This window comes from Rhinopithecus roxellana, chromosome 12 (assembly GCF_007565055.1).
Source record: "Rhinopithecus roxellana isolate Shanxi Qingling chromosome 12, ASM756505v1, whole genome shotgun sequence".
NCBI lineage: Eukaryota > Metazoa > Chordata > Mammalia > Primates > Cercopithecidae > Rhinopithecus > Rhinopithecus roxellana.
The window spans coordinates 1,443,066-1,458,268 of record NC_044560.1 but is presented as its reverse complement, the minus strand read 5'-3'; the positions used below and the strand labels follow the sequence as shown (position 1 = coordinate 1,458,268).

The 15,203-nt window shown below is 43.8% G+C and overlaps 1 protein-coding gene across 6 annotated transcripts in view; it reads left to right on the top strand.

The window, feature by feature from the left end:
- The window catches only part of PRDM2 (PR/SET domain 2), a 131,821-nt gene that overhangs the window by 74,234 nt on the left and 42,384 nt on the right, over positions 1–15,203 (top strand). For all 6 annotated transcript variants that reach the window (XM_030913474.1, XM_030913477.1, XM_030913478.1 and 3 more), the window contains 2 exons: positions 3,520–3,630; positions 9,478–13,876. In XM_030913474.1, the coding sequence (XP_030769334.1) occupies positions 3,520–3,630; positions 9,478–13,876 (4,510 nt within the window). The remainder of the gene's footprint in view (positions 1–3,519; positions 3,631–9,477; positions 13,877–15,203) is intronic.

Here is a 15,203-nt window from a genome sequence, read left to right as displayed (position 1 = left end):
TTTCGATAGCTCCTTTATCCTAGTCTAAGGCCGTCATGACGAGAAGTAACTTAACAGATGGTTCTCATGAAGATTGAGAACATTGTTTCAGGTGTCAGATAATCTCAATTCCATGACAGACTCGTGATACACTCATTTCCTTGATAAACTAAGTCTGTTGGTGTTGACCAAATTTAGTTTGGTGGTAAATTTAGTTCTTCATGGCTCCATTTTAGAATTGGCTTATTAGTGTTATTCAAGTACTTTTTGTAATTTTTAATACATATATAGATTGTTAAGTTTCACAGGTCTTTAGTGACACAGAAATGCATTGGTCTAGCCCAGTGGTTCTTAACCTGAGGAAATCTCCCCAGGGGACATCTGGCCATGTCTAGAGACTTTGGATTGTCACAGTTAGAAGCGGGGTACCACTGGCATCTACTAACTAGAGGCTACAGGTGCTGTTAAACGTCTTCCAGTGCATCAGACAGCCCACCCCACAGCCAAGGATTGATTATCTGGCCCAGATGTCATTCGTGGTGTGGTTGAGGCACCTTGGTACCCCGTAGCGGTCTGTGGCGGGATACCTTCCTTAGTCCTCTGATAGGATACAGGAGATGTACCTACTACAAATGGCTTCTACTCATAGTGGACTAGGTTTCCAGGGTCATGACTTTTAAAGAGGACACCTGGGGAGAGAAAAGGGAGTTCTCACTGATTAGTTTTGGTTGTCCAAAAAAGGACGCTTGATATTTAGAGTCAGCTAGGTGCGCTAACGTTCTTGTTATAAAACTTAAAATAGCACTTTACCTTTTAGATAGTATGTGATTTCGAGTGCATCTTAATGGTATTAAGATTGTACTTCCTTTTGTTAAGATTTCGTCTAGACATTTTACTTATTTAATACTCTATTTACATATAGAACAGTGTACTTTGCTTTTTATATGACCTACAGACTGGGTTTGTACAGCACTTGGGAGTTTGTGGAAAATCTTTGCATTTCTTTTGCAAGTGATTGTGTTACAGCAAATTGACATCTGTTTTTCTGTTAAATTTTACAGCGTGGCCCTTCTTTAAATGTGTGTAAGGTTTATGCAAGGAGTGAACGTTTACATTACACGTCTCCATTTTATTTTATTGTAAAAGCTCATGCTAAGTACTCAGTAAATGATCAGTAAAAAGAAGGGCACAGTTCCTTGGCCTGTTTGGGGTACCTGAGGGGGTATGTCTTATGAAAATGTCATTGGATTCAGGGAAAAAGCTTCTGAATATGATTTTTGAATCTGTGGGCTACGCCAGGAACTCTCTCTTCACATGGTAATAAAAGAAGCCATGGATTTCCTCACACATCAGTTGCAGCACAGAGAAGTTATGTCAGTAGTCATTTATATTTGTATTATGGATGTGTTTGGGCAATAAGCATTTTGTTTGCTATCAGTAATCTAATGTGGGCTGAGCATTACACACAGACAGAACTAGCTTATGTCATAAGTGTAAGAAAACTGATGGAAAAAGGAGGTAGAATCCAAATTCCCTTAAAACTGGATCCCTGAAGAACCTTTGTCGTTATCTGATTTAGACAAAGTGCTGTTAAGTTGACACAGGGAGAAAGAATCACAAGAGTAGGTTATGCCTGTGGAAAGGTGCTTAGATGTTTGTGCCCCTTATGGAGGGAGATTGGCGTATAATTCTTCACCTGGAGACACGTGTTAGTCAGCTCTGTGCAGATCCTTCACTCTTGTTACCACCGGAGTGTGGTCCCAGTAAAGTGTGTGCTCGTTTCTTGCATTCCATTTTAAGTGCCTTTGGAAGTGAATGGATAGACAGGCTATGAGGAATTTATTTGCTCAAACCCTTATAAATGTAGTGGCAAAAAAATCGGATTTCCTATGGGCTGAAGAATTAGGTGTTTAGGCCGGGCGCAGTGGCTCACGCCTGTAATCCCAGCACTTTTGGGAGGCCGAAGCAGGCAGATCACGAGGCCAGGAGATTGAGACCATCGTGGCTAACACAGTGAAACCTCATCTCGACTAAAAATACAGAAAATTAGCCAGGTGTGGTGGCGGGTACCTGTAGTCCCAGCTACTCAGGAGGCTGAGGCAGGAGAATGGCATGAACCTGCGAGGCGGAGCTTGCAGTGAGCAGAGATTGCACCACTGCACTCCAGCCTGGATGATAGAGTAAGACTCCGTCTCAAAAAAAGGAAAAAAAAAAAAGTGTTTAAAATGGTATTTTAGAATTTACATTTTAAGACTAACAAGCAAAATTACTGTTAAGGTTATTTCTCTAAAATTTTTTATCAAAATCTGGTGGTGTTTTTTAGGATTTGTTTTTGCTTTGTATTGTACTTGATGTTTCTACTTTTAATCTAGATGTTTTCAATGATGCTGTTTTATGTCTCTGACCTCATTTTTGTTTGTTTACAGTTTTAGCTAATTATGCTTCCTGGTAGTGATTCTCTGTTATGGAGAATATAACTTTATGTGTGTATAGCAGCTTTAAGTCGTTTTTAGTTTGATTTTACTAATGCAGAGATAAGTGTCAGAGGCTTGTAGTTCTGGAAGCTGGTGGAGGTTTGTCTGGGGGAGAGCAGTGGAGAAAAAGGAGGATTGTTAGGGAAGAATGGGGATCTGTCTGGATCTGAAGACTGTGAAACAGCAGCTTCCAGAAAAATAGAAATCTGGTAATTAAAAAATGTAAAAGAAAGGTTAAAAATTCTGGTTAAATCCTAAAGAAACTGGGCTTCTGACTTCTTCAGTCTAATTACTCCTATAGATAATTGTTTCTTACCTTCATGACTTGAGTTCGTTGTTCCAGCTTATCAGAATGATGTTGCAATTTAATCATACCTTCTAAACGTGTGGTATCACTTGGAATGCAGTCAGTGTTTCTGAATTCCATCCTCTGAATTGTTAATGAAATACTGACCTGGGCTGGACCTACAGTCGGGTCCCTCAGGGCTCTCTGAGTGCCATGCTGGTGGACAGTGAATTATTCCTAATTACTCTGAATTTGGTATTTGAGCCATTGTGAATGTGTATCTTTTGAAATTCAGTAGAATCTCTGCTTCTCTTGTTTTGCTTCCAGCAATTATGGATGATCATGTCTTAGTTAAAAGGGCCCCAAGTTATAACATTGTTTTTCTCTAATATGCTTCTTACAAATAGTCAGTCCCTATTAACTATGTGGCATTGAAATTCAATGCTGTTACTAATTTTCCTTTGACATCAATAGTAACTTTTTGAGAATACCTTACCTCATAATTTGATGGTCATTATAGCTATGAAGGGAACTAATGCCCAAGATTCTCAAAAATACAAGATTGATGGGTTTCTTTCTCTTCCCCTCTGTCATCATTTACCTGTATAACATAGTATTTATAGTCATGATTCATTCCTTTCTTTAGGAATCCAAAGTGATAATTGCCCAGGAATATACAGTGTGCTTGATTGGATTAATAATTGTCTTCTTCAGTAATTCAGAATAACACATGAGCGAATGAAAGAATAAATGAATAAATAAATAAAAATTGTGTTTCAGGGAAGAAAAAATCCCAGGAAAATAAAAACAAAGGAAACAAAATCCAAGACATACAACTGAAGACAAGTGAGCCAGATTTCACCTCTGCAAATATGAGAGATTCTGCAGAAGGTAAGCTTGTGATATTGTCCTGGTCTGAATTGAGTATATATGTACCCAGTGAATTGAACTTTGTGTCTCCTTGTATTGTCCTTCTGAGAATCATTTAGGATCTTTACGAGGTTAAACAGCAAAAAAGCTGCCTAAATTTAATATGGTAAGCTGAGCCTTCTATATGCTACTTTCCCTTCAAATAATTATGAAAGACTTTTCTTCTTAAAAATGAGCTTGTTCTAGGCCGGGCGCGGTGGCTCAAGCCTGTAATCCCAGCACTTTGGGAGGCCGAGACGGGCGGATCACGAGGTCAGGAGATCGAGACCATCCTGGCTAACACAGTGAAACCCCGTCTCTACTAAAAAATACAAAAAACTAGCCGGGCGAGGTGGCGGGCGCCTGTAGTCCCAGCTACTCGGGAGGCTGAGGCAGGAGAATGGCATAAACCCGGGAGGCGGAGCTTGCAGTGAGCTGAGATCCGGCCACTGCACTCCAGCCTGGGCGACAGAACGAGACTCCGTCTCAAAACAAACAAACAAAAAAAAATGAGCTTGTTCCCTTGTTAAAATAAAATGAGACCAAGCGTGGTGGCTCACGCCTGTAATCCCAACACTTTGGGAGGCTGAGCCAGAAGGATCTCTTGAGGCCAGGAGTTTGAAACCAGCTTGGGCAACATAGTGAGACCTTGTTTCTACAAAAGAAAATGAAATAAGAACATTCACTAAGATGATGGCATGTGCCTGTAGTCCTGGCTACTTGACAGGCTGAGGTGCAGGGATCACTAGTGCCCAGGAGTTTGAGGCTATTGAGCTGTGATCCCCTCACTGTACTCCAGCCTGGGTAACAGGGTGAGACTCTGTCTCTAAAAAAAATAAAAATGATAATAAAATGAAACGTATGATTGCATTTAAAAATAGCATAAAGTTCAAAACCATCAAAAAATAATAATAGCAAAGGACATGAGGAGGCCCCTGAGGTGCTCGTTGTTTTCTGTTACTCATCTGTGTCGCATGGGTATATGTATTTAGTGAACATTTTATCTTGCTATATATATACTTAACTGTTTGTACACTTTAATACATGGATGTTTTATACTTCAAGTTAAGCATTTACTTAAAATATCAAAGAGCTTTGATTTTTGTATAACAGAACGAAAAGTGTACAGAATGAAGTGTGTTTCTGTTTTTTGTTAGAATTTAAATTCTTGGCCGGGCGTGGTGGCTCAAGCCTGTAATCCCAGCACTTTGGGAGGCCGAGACGGGCGGATCACGAGGTCAGGAGATCGAGACCATCCTGGCTAACACTGTGAAACCCCGTCTCTACTAAAAAATACAAAAAACTAGCCGGGCGAGGTGGCGGGCGCCTGTAGTCCCAGCTACTCGGGAGGCTGAGGCAGGAGAATGGCGTAAACCCGGGAGGCAGAGCTTGCAGTGAACTGAGATCCGGCCACTGCACTCCAGCCTGGGCGACACAGTGAGACTCCGTCTCAAAAAAAAAAAAAAGAATTTAAATTCTTATTTTCTCTCTTCGTGTTTCTTCCCTTAAAATTTTCTCCTTTATAATCCCTCTGCTGATTAATATTCTAGGCCTGCTGTGACGTAAGAATCCAACCAAGAGGCATGGATTGAAAGTCAGAAAGACAGCTTGCCCTGTGCTCATTGCAGTTAGGCCACCATATTGAGACTATTAATACAGAAGGGAAAGAGGTGTGTCTTAATTCGCCATGGGCAAATTTTCGCAGATTGGAGCTTACTTGAGTTGTTTATAGTGACCCAAGTAGGCAAATTTCAGAGGACAGGTTTGTGACTCTTTAAGAAATATTTGTAGAGGAAAATAACCAAAATATTTTGGATGCCTTTCATAACCATTTTTAAGCACCGTTTGTGATGATAACACTCATAAAAGATTATAATTTTCTGTGCCATTTTATGAAGCAAGAATAGTCAAGTTCATTTCCCAGAGTCTTAAAACTAAGTTCTGCCTCCTTATTGCAGATTTGCCGAGAGTTTTTTTTGAACAACAAAAATCAGTAAGGAACCTTAACTACCTTTGGTGGCAGAATTAGAAGACAGGTTCAACAGTCGCCTACTCCCCTTGAGTAATTCAAGACAATTATTTTTCTTCTGATGCAACATCAGGTCCCATGAAAAATGACACTTGCTGGCCCAGTGCGGTGGCTCATGCCTGTAATCCTAGCACTTTGGGAGGCTGAGGCAGGTGGATCACAAAGTCAGGAGATTGAGACCATCCGGGCTAACACGGTGAAATCTCGTCTCTACTAAAAATACAAAAAAATTAGCCGGGCGTAGTGGTGGGCACCTGTAGTTCCAGCTACTTGGGAGGCGGAGGCAGGAGAATAGCATGAACCTGGGAGGTGGAGCTTGCAGTGAGCTGAGATCGCGTCCCTGCACTCCAGCCTGGGAGACAGAGCGAGACTACGTCTCAAAAAAAAAAAAGAAAGAAAGAAAAGAAAAATGACACTTGCTCTTTATCCCCCAGTATGTGGCACAGCTGGTCAAAGTGGGGTCGTAGGCTTCCCCTGAATGTTCTGCATTGTCCTCAGCTAATGGTCTGTATCACGAGCAAACAGTTCAGACTCTTCTTTGTGCTCCCAAACCTCCCTTTATGTTAAAACTCCACAGATCACATCAAGTGCGTGGACCCACTCTGGCATGGGCCGTACTTGTTAATAGAGCTGGTCGGTCTTTGGTTTGTATTACTTTGGACAGTTTTAAATCTGGGATTGTTTACCAGTCATGGGGAAAGACATTTTTTCCCCATCAAAAGAAGCCACAGATTTTGACTGAAAATGAAGTTTATTAGGAAATTTCTGAGCCTTAGAATTGCATTTTCTGTGTCTCATTTCAACTCTTTTGGCAGTATTCTGGGTCTCTATTGAAAATGTCTTTGAAAAGAGAGGTAGCTCCTAATTTGAAATACATTACTACCATCGAATGACTGGTTGCCCAGTTTGTGGAAAGCTCATGGAATTTATGAAATTAGTCTAGGGGGAGAGAAGGCTGTTTCTGTTTGGAAACAGAAACCTCATTGCTAGTAAATGTAGTAGCAGATGGGAAAAATTAGTTCCCCGTATTCCTGGGAAACAGCAAGGGGGCTAGGGCTGAATAAGTGAGCTTGTTGAATAGTACCTGGCATTGACCTCTTCCCCACTGTGTCCACACAGTCCCCATGTCCAGTAGCAGGCCTCTTGGATCATGAGGGTCTGGCTGCTCTTTTCTGCCTCCACTGCTTCTTCCCCTTTCCTTCTTAGCACAGCAGCCAGCATCTCCATTCTCATTCTGCTCTGCCAGTCTTGCTCCTCGGCCTCCAGGGATGACCTTCCCCCATCCTTTCACCCACCCTGCAGCCGAATCTCCCAGATGGCACTCTCCTGCTTTCAGATACCTTCAGCGGCTCCCCACTGTCCCCAGATAAGTCCACATTAATTTATAATGTTCTCTATGTTTTGATTCTTCTCTGCTTGCTTTTCCTGTTCTGTCCTTAATTCTTGTATCTTTCAGGTTCAGTCTGCTTAGCCCTTTCTCTGAGAATCCTTTCCTGATGAATCAAGCCCGTGTGAGATGCTTCCGTACCACACTCGCTTCCATAAACACAGCCATTAATGTTCTATAGTTTCATTGCCTTCCTGCTTGTGTGTGGCTTCTATGAAAGTGAAGCTCTTTGTGGGTAAGGATCTTGACAGTCTTGTTTACCCAGTACTGGCAGATAGTGGGTGCTAAGTCAGTATCTGCAAGTGCCTAGGGGAACAGCCAGGTAATGTAGCCTGGAGAAGTCAGAATAGCTCTGCCTGCTCCACGGAGCCTTTCTTAACTCTCCTAGTGCCTGCAGTAGAGGGGCCCGGTTCTGCAGTGCAGCAAGTGGGACTGTCGCGACAGCAGCATCGGGGACCATTCCTACTAGCACGAAACCATGATTACAGCGTCTGTCTTTAAGAATCCTCTGTTGTCCCTGTGTTCTCTTCCAGTCTCTTCTGCATTTCTTCTTCTTTACAGCTAAATTTGAAAGAGTTGCTAATAGTTTCCCTGTCTCTCCCGTCTCCTTCCCTTCTCTTAGGAACTCTGTTAGGCATTTGTCCCCACCACTCCACTTGCTGTCGCAATCACCAGACTTCTGCCTTGGCAGATGGAATGTTCCATTCTCAGTCCTTATCCAACCCAGCAGGAGTTCTGAACACAGCTGATCATTCCTCCGTGAAGCAGTTTGTTTACTTAGCTGAAGGGCCACCTCTCTCTTGCTTCTCCGGATACCTCACTGGCCTTTCCCCCAGCCTCAGTTGTGGAGTCATCTGGGACACAGTCGTCTCATCCCTCTTCTGCCTGTGTTCACTTGCCAGGTGACCTCATCCAGTCCGATACCTTCTCTGGCCTTCTCTAGGATTTTGAAATTTCCAGGCCAGCCTCTTTGTTGAATTCCAGATTCATATAAAGCTGTCTACTTAATGTATTCAGGTACCTTAAACTCTAGCACGTCTTAAGTAAGCTCTTGACTTCCCCCACAACATGCACATGCACACAGACCACAGTTGCTTTTCTTGTGGTCTTCAACATTTTCTTAGCCAGGATTATCGCAGTTCTGTGGAATCTCGTCTTCTCTGTCACCACAACCAGTCAGCAGGCACATTGTCAACTTCATCACCAAAGTATATCCAGAGCACTTGTAGTCCCGCCCTGCTGCCACCCCTGTGCCACCATCCTGCCTCTCCTGGAGGATGCAGTGGGCCCCGTCTTGTCCATCTGCCTCCACCCTTGTCACCTAGGGTTCACTATCTTCCTTGTAGTAACCAGAGTGATTCTCTTGAATACAAATCAGTTTATATATTTCTATCTGGTAGCCTGCCGTTTTCACTCAGAGTAAAGGCCAGCAGCCTGCAGGGGCTTGTGTAAGTAGGCCCCGTTTGCATCTCCGGTCTTATCTCCTGCCCTCACTTTCCCCAGCTTCCCCACCTCACCTCACTGACGTCTTTGCTGTTCTTTGAACGCATCTAGTATGTTCTTGACTCAGTGCTTGTGCATTTTGAGGGTTCCTCTATCGAGTAGGGCTCCTCCTCCCCCCGCCCCCCCCAGTATTTGCATGCCTCATTTTCCTTAGGTCTCTCCTCCACTGTCACCTTCTAAGCAAGTCCTTCCCTGACCGCCTTCTACCACCCACCTCAGGTGGGCTTGGCCTAGGGACTCCGAAGTGACTGCAGATTTCTGTCCCCTTCAGTGAGATGCTCCTGAGTTCTTAATAACTTGGCTAGGCTTAGAAGAGATGATCTCCAAAGATTATCTAGCTTGAAAAACTTGTGATTACATGATTCTGGAAAATGTTCTAGCTTCTGAATATTACGTTGTAGTTAAGAAAGAGAGAGGATCATTTACTCCAGACAGACTTTCAAGGATCTAATCTGGTGATATGTCTGGTAATGAACTATTTCCAGTTTGGAATCATGAGAAATTAGAATTTACAACTACTCTCCTAAAATGTAGTTTTACCCCAACACAATTTTAGACACTGCAGTTTCTGTAAACAGAGTTGTATGTATGTGCAACTAAACACAAAAGCCCAGCTCCACACGGACATCCTTGTCTGTTGCATTCGTGTCTGTGTCCTCACTGCCGGGAATATTGCCTGGTGTGTAGCTGGTACCCTAAATACTTGTTGAATGAATGGATGAATGAAATGGATTCATATCCAATACAACTTTATCAATTAAGTATATAAAATAGAAGTAATTTATTGTTCCTCATCATCTCCCTCATGTTTTAGGTAGTAAGAGAAATCACTTGAATCATACAAATTATTCACCAAGTAGCTGGTTTCCCATGCTTCACTTCCATGCTTCTGCTTCCATGTGCTTTCTAGGTCCTAAAGAAGACGAAGAGAAGCCTTCAGCCTCATCACTTGAGCAGCCGGCCACCCTCCAGGAGGTGGCCAGTCAGGAGGTTCCTCCAGAACTAGCAACCCCTGCCCCTGCCTGGGAGCCACAGCCAGAACCAGACGAGCGATTAGAAGCAGCAGATTGTGAGGTGAATGATTTGGGGGAAGAGGAGGAGGAGGAAGAGGAGGAGGATGAAGAAGAAGATGATGATGATGAGTTGGAAGAAGAGGGGGAAGAAGAAGCCAGCATGCCAAATGAAAGTTGTGTGAAAGAGCCAGAAATACGGTGTGATGAGAAGCCAGAAGATTTATTAGAGGAACCAAAAACAACTTCAGAAGAAACTCTTGAAGACTTGTCAGAGGTAACACCTGCCTTGCAAATCCCCAGAACTAGAGAAGAGGCCAATGGTGATGTATTTGAAACGTTTATGTTTCCATGTCAGCATTGTGAAAGGAAGTTTACAACCAAACAGGGGCTTGAGCGTCACATGCATATCCATATATCCACCGTCAATCATGCTTTCAAATGTAAGTACTGTGGGAAAGCCTTTGGCACACAGATTAACCGGCGGCGGCATGAGCGGCGCCACGAAGCAGGGTTAAAGCGGAAACCCAGCCAAACACTACAGCCGTCAGAGGACCTGGCTGATGGCAAAGCATCTGGAGAAAACGTTGCTTCAAGAGATGAATTGAGTCCTCCCAGTCTTGGGCCAGACTGTCTGATCATGAATTCAGAGAAGGCTTCCCAAGACACAGTAAATTCTGTTGTAGAAGAGAATGGGGAAGTTAAAGAACTTCATCCGTGCAAATATTGTAAAAAGGTTTTTGGAACTCATACTAATATGAGACGGCATCAGCGTAGAGTTCACGAACGCCATCTGATTCCCAAAGGTGTACGGCGAAAAGGAGGCCTTGAAGAGCCCCAGCCTCCAGCAGAACAGGCCCAGGCCACCCAGAACGTCTATGTACCAAGCACAGAGCCAGAGGAGGAAGGGGAAGCAGATGATGTGTACATCATGGACATTTCTAGCAATATCTCTGAAAACTTAAATTACTATATTGATGGTAAAATTCAAACTAATAACAGCACTAGTAACTGTGATGTGATTGAGATGGAGTCTGCTTCGGCAGATTTGTATGGTATAAATTGTCTGCTCACTCCAGTTACGGTGGAAATTACTCAAAATATAAAGACCACACAGGTCCCTGTAACAGAAGATCTTCCTAAAGAGCCTTCGGGCAGCACAAATAGTGAGGCCAAGAAACGGAGAACGGCGAGCCCGCCTGCACTGCCCAAAATTAAGGCCGAAACAGATTCTGACCCCATGGCCCCCTCCTGCTCCTTAAGTCTTCCTCTTAGCATATCAACAACGGAGGCAGTGTCTTTCCATAAAGAGAAAAGTGTTTATTTGTCATCAAAGCTCAAGCAACTTCTTCAAACCCAAGATAAACTAACTCCTCCTGCAGGGATTTCGGCAACTGAAATAGCTAAATTAGGTCCTGTTTGTGTGTCTGCTCCTGCATCAATGTTGCCTGTGACCTCAAGTAGGTTTAAGAGGCGGACCAGCTCTCCTCCCAGTTCTCCACAGCACAGTCCTGCCCTGCGAGACTTTGGAAAGCCAAGTGATGGGAAAGCAGCATGGACCGATGCAGTGCTGACTTCCAAAAAATCCAAATTAGAAAGTCATAGCGACTCACCAGCATGGAGTTTGTCTGGGAGAGATGAGAGAGAAACTGTGAGCCCTCCATGCTTTGATGAATATAAAATGTCTAAAGAGTGGACAGCCAGTTCTGCTTTTAGCAATGTGTGCAACCAGCAGCCACTGGATTTATCCAGCGGTGTCAAACAGAAGACTGAGGGTACAGGCAAGACTCCAGTCCCGTGGGAATCTGTCTTAGATCTCAGTGTGCATAAAAAGCCTTGTAGTGACTCTGAAGGCAAGGAATTCAAAGAGAATCATTCAGTGCAGCCTACGTGTAGTGCTGTAAAGAAAAGGAAGCCAACCACCTGCATGCTGCAGAAGGTTCTTCTCAATGAATATAATGGCGTCGATTTACCTGTAGAAAACCCTGCAGATGTGACCAGGAGCCCAAGTCCTTGTAAATCCCTAGAAGCTCAGCCAGATCCTGACCTCGGTCCGGACTCTGTCCCTGTCCCTCCTGTTGAGTCCCCACCTGATGTTTGTCCTTCATCACCTGCCCTGCAGACCCCCTCCCTTTCATCCGGTCAGCTGCCTCCTCTCTTGATGCCCACAGATCCCTCTTCCCCTCCACCCTGTCCCCCGGTATTAACTGTTGCCACTCCGCCCCCTCCCCTCCTTCCTACCGTACCTCTTCCAGCCCCCTCTTCCAGTGCATCTCCACATCCATGCCCTTCTCCACTCTCAAATGCCACCGCACAGTCCCCACTTCCAATTCTGTCCCCAACAGTGTCCCCCTCTCCCTCTCCCATTCCTCCTGTGGAGTCCCTGATGTCTGCCGCCTCGCCCGGGCCTCCAACACTTTCTTCTTCCTCCTCTTCATCTTCCTCCTCCTCCTCATTTTCTTCTTCATCTTCCTCCTCTTCTCCTTCTCCACCTCCTCTCTCCGCTATCTCGTCTGTTGTTTCCTCTGGTGATAATCTGGAGGCTTCTCTCCCCATGATATCTTTCAAACAGGAGGAATTAGAGAATGAAGGTCTGAAACCCAGGGAAGAGCCCCAGTCTGCTGCTGAACAGGGTGTTGTTCAGGAAACATTCAACAAAAACTTTGTTTGCAACGTCTGTGAATCACCTTTTCTTTCCATTAAAGATCTAACCAAACATTTATCTATTCATGCTGAAGAATGGCCCTTCAAATGTGAATTTTGTGTGCAGCTTTTTAAGGATAAAACGGACTTGTCAGAACATCGCTTTTTGCTTCATGGAGTTGGAAATATCTTTGTGTGTTCTGTTTGTAAAAAAGAATTTGCTTTTTTGTGCAATTTGCAGCAGCACCAGCGAGATCTCCACCCAGATAAGGTGTGCACACATCACCAGTTTGAAAGCGGGACTCTGAGGCCCCAAAACTTTACAGATCCCAGCAAGGCCCATGTAGAGCATATGCAGAGCTTGCCAGAAGATCCTTTAGAAACTTCTAAAGAAGAAGAGGAGTTAAACGATTCCTCTGAAGAGCTTTACACGACTATAAAAATAATGGCTTCTGGAATAAAGACAAAAGATCCAGATGTTCGATTAGGCCTCAATCAGCATTACCCAAGCTTTAAACCACCTCCATTTCAGTACCATCACCGTAACCCCATGGGGATTGGTGTGACAGCCACAAATTTCACTACACACAATATTCCACAGACTTTTACTACTGCCATTCGCTGCACCAAGTGTGGAAAAGGTGTCGACAACATGCCAGAGTTGCACAAACATATCCTGGCGTGTGCTTCTGCAAGTGACAAGAAGAGGTACACGCCTAAGAAGAACCCAGTACCATTAAAACAAACTGTGCAACCCAAAAATGGCGTGGTGGTTTTAGATAACTCTGGGAAAAATGCCTTCCGACGAATGGGACAGCCCAAAAGGCTAAACTTTAGTGTTGAGCTCAGCAAAATGTCGTCGAATAAGCTCAAATTAAATGCATTGAAGAAAAAAAATCAGCTTGTACAGAAAGCAATTCTTCAGAAAAACAAATCTGCAAAGCAGAAGGCTGACTTGAAAAATGCTTGTGAGTCATCCTCTCACATCTGCCCTTACTGTAATCGAGAGTTCACTTACATTGGAAGCCTGAATAAACACGCCGCTTTCAGCTGTCCCAAGAAACCCCTTTCCCCTCCCAAAAAAAAAGTTTCTCATTCATCTAAGAAAGGTGGACACTCATCACCTTCAAGTAGTGACAAAAACAGCAACAGCAACCACCGCAGACGGACAGCGGATGCGGAGATTAAAATGCAAAGCATGCAGACTCCGTTGGGCAAGACCAGAGCCCGCAGCTCAGGCCCCACCCAAGTCCCGCTCCCCTCCTCATCCTTCAGGTCCAAGCAGAACGTCAAGTTTGCAGCTTCGGTGAAATCCAAAAAACCAAGCTCCTCCTCTTTAAGGAACTCCAGCCCGATAAGAATGGCCAAAATAACTCATGTTGAGGGGAAGAAACCTAAAGCTGTGGCCAAAACTCATTCTGCTCAGCTTTCCAGCAAAACATCGCGGAGCCTGCACGTGAGGGTACAGAAAAGCAAAGCCGTTTTACAAAGCAAATCCACCTTGGCGAGTAAGAGAAGAACAGACCGGTTCAATATAAAATCTAGAGAGCGGAGTGGGGGGCCAGTCACCCGAAGCCTTCAACTGGCAGCTGCTGCTGACTTGAGTGAGAACAAGAGAGAGGACGGCAGCGCCAAGCAGGAGCTGAAGGATTTCAGGTAAGCCCAGGAGCTGGTGGGAGGGAAAGACTGGGAAGGCGACAGTATCCTTCTTGCCTACGGGCGGTTTTTGGTTTCTTGTTGCTTCCCCCCCCCCCCCCGTAAAATTTCGACCTAAACACTGAAAGGAAATAGCTGTTGCATAAGTTAAAGGCATGAAGGGTCACTGCTTTGGCTGCTTTTAGAGATGAATAAATAGTTTTAATTTCAGACTTAGGACTCACAAAGTGGTGCCACTTCTTTAATATGGCCAGATGTAAATTGAATTTGAAACTATAGAAAAGCTCTCAAAAGCACTCTAAGAAAATATGAAATCCTCTCAAACTGCTTTTTGTCTTGGGTAATAATAGCTCAGTGTCACGTGTCTTATTTCCCGATCGTAGGACATTTCTTAGGTTAAGACGGGTCGCTTAAGTTCATTAGTAAACCTTGTTACAATCTTGTTTAATATTTCTGTGACTTCAGTATAGATCTAGTACCTGAGACTTTCTTTCATTGCCAATGCTTAAATTTTAACAACTGATTGCATTGGTCAAAACAAAACAAAACATAGTCCTTTAAAAAGGCCTTAGCCCTGTCCGCCACCTCCTGAGCTCAGCCATAGGACAGTAAACAAGTCAGGTTCTGGTTGGGAAGCAGAGTAGGAGAGACATGCTTGGAACTCCAAGCAGGACCCTTGGCGGCTCTTTCAGGCCGGTGTGATACCCAGGGCATGGCAGCCTCGTTGGTCAGTACCTTTGTCTCCCCATTAATGATAGAAGGATTTGTCTTAGATTTGAAGTGACTTTACTGCTTTATTGCCTGTGCTTCCTATATTAAGAACTGTTCTCAGTGACAGATGAAGAGAGGGCAGTGGTTGAATTTGTCACATTGGATTCTCAGACTTTCTAAATCCTTTCTCCGAAGTGGATGTGTATTGGAATTCCTGCTGTTTCTCTCTGAATAGTTCAGTCTCCTGAAAATTAGTCATCAGATAGCATTTCTGCAAAATACTTGTAAATCTTGTCTTTTCATGATATGCCACCTGACTCTAGGCCTTCATGCTATAGCTTTTGGTGTCTGAAAATTCTTTGGTGTTTTAAGCAAGCAGAATTAGGGATCCTAAGTGTGGACGCGACTGCCGTTTTGTAGAGGTCACGAGGACACAGGTGCCATTAGCTCTGCATAATTGATCAGGTAGAATTTTTAATGCTGGTGTGCCTTAAATCACAGCTAAAGATAGAGAAGAATCATTAACTCAGGCTGATTTGTATGATTTACTGTAGGATTAATGGATCAGATTTTTAAAAAACTACTTCATAAATGTGTTAAATATTTAGTTGCCATA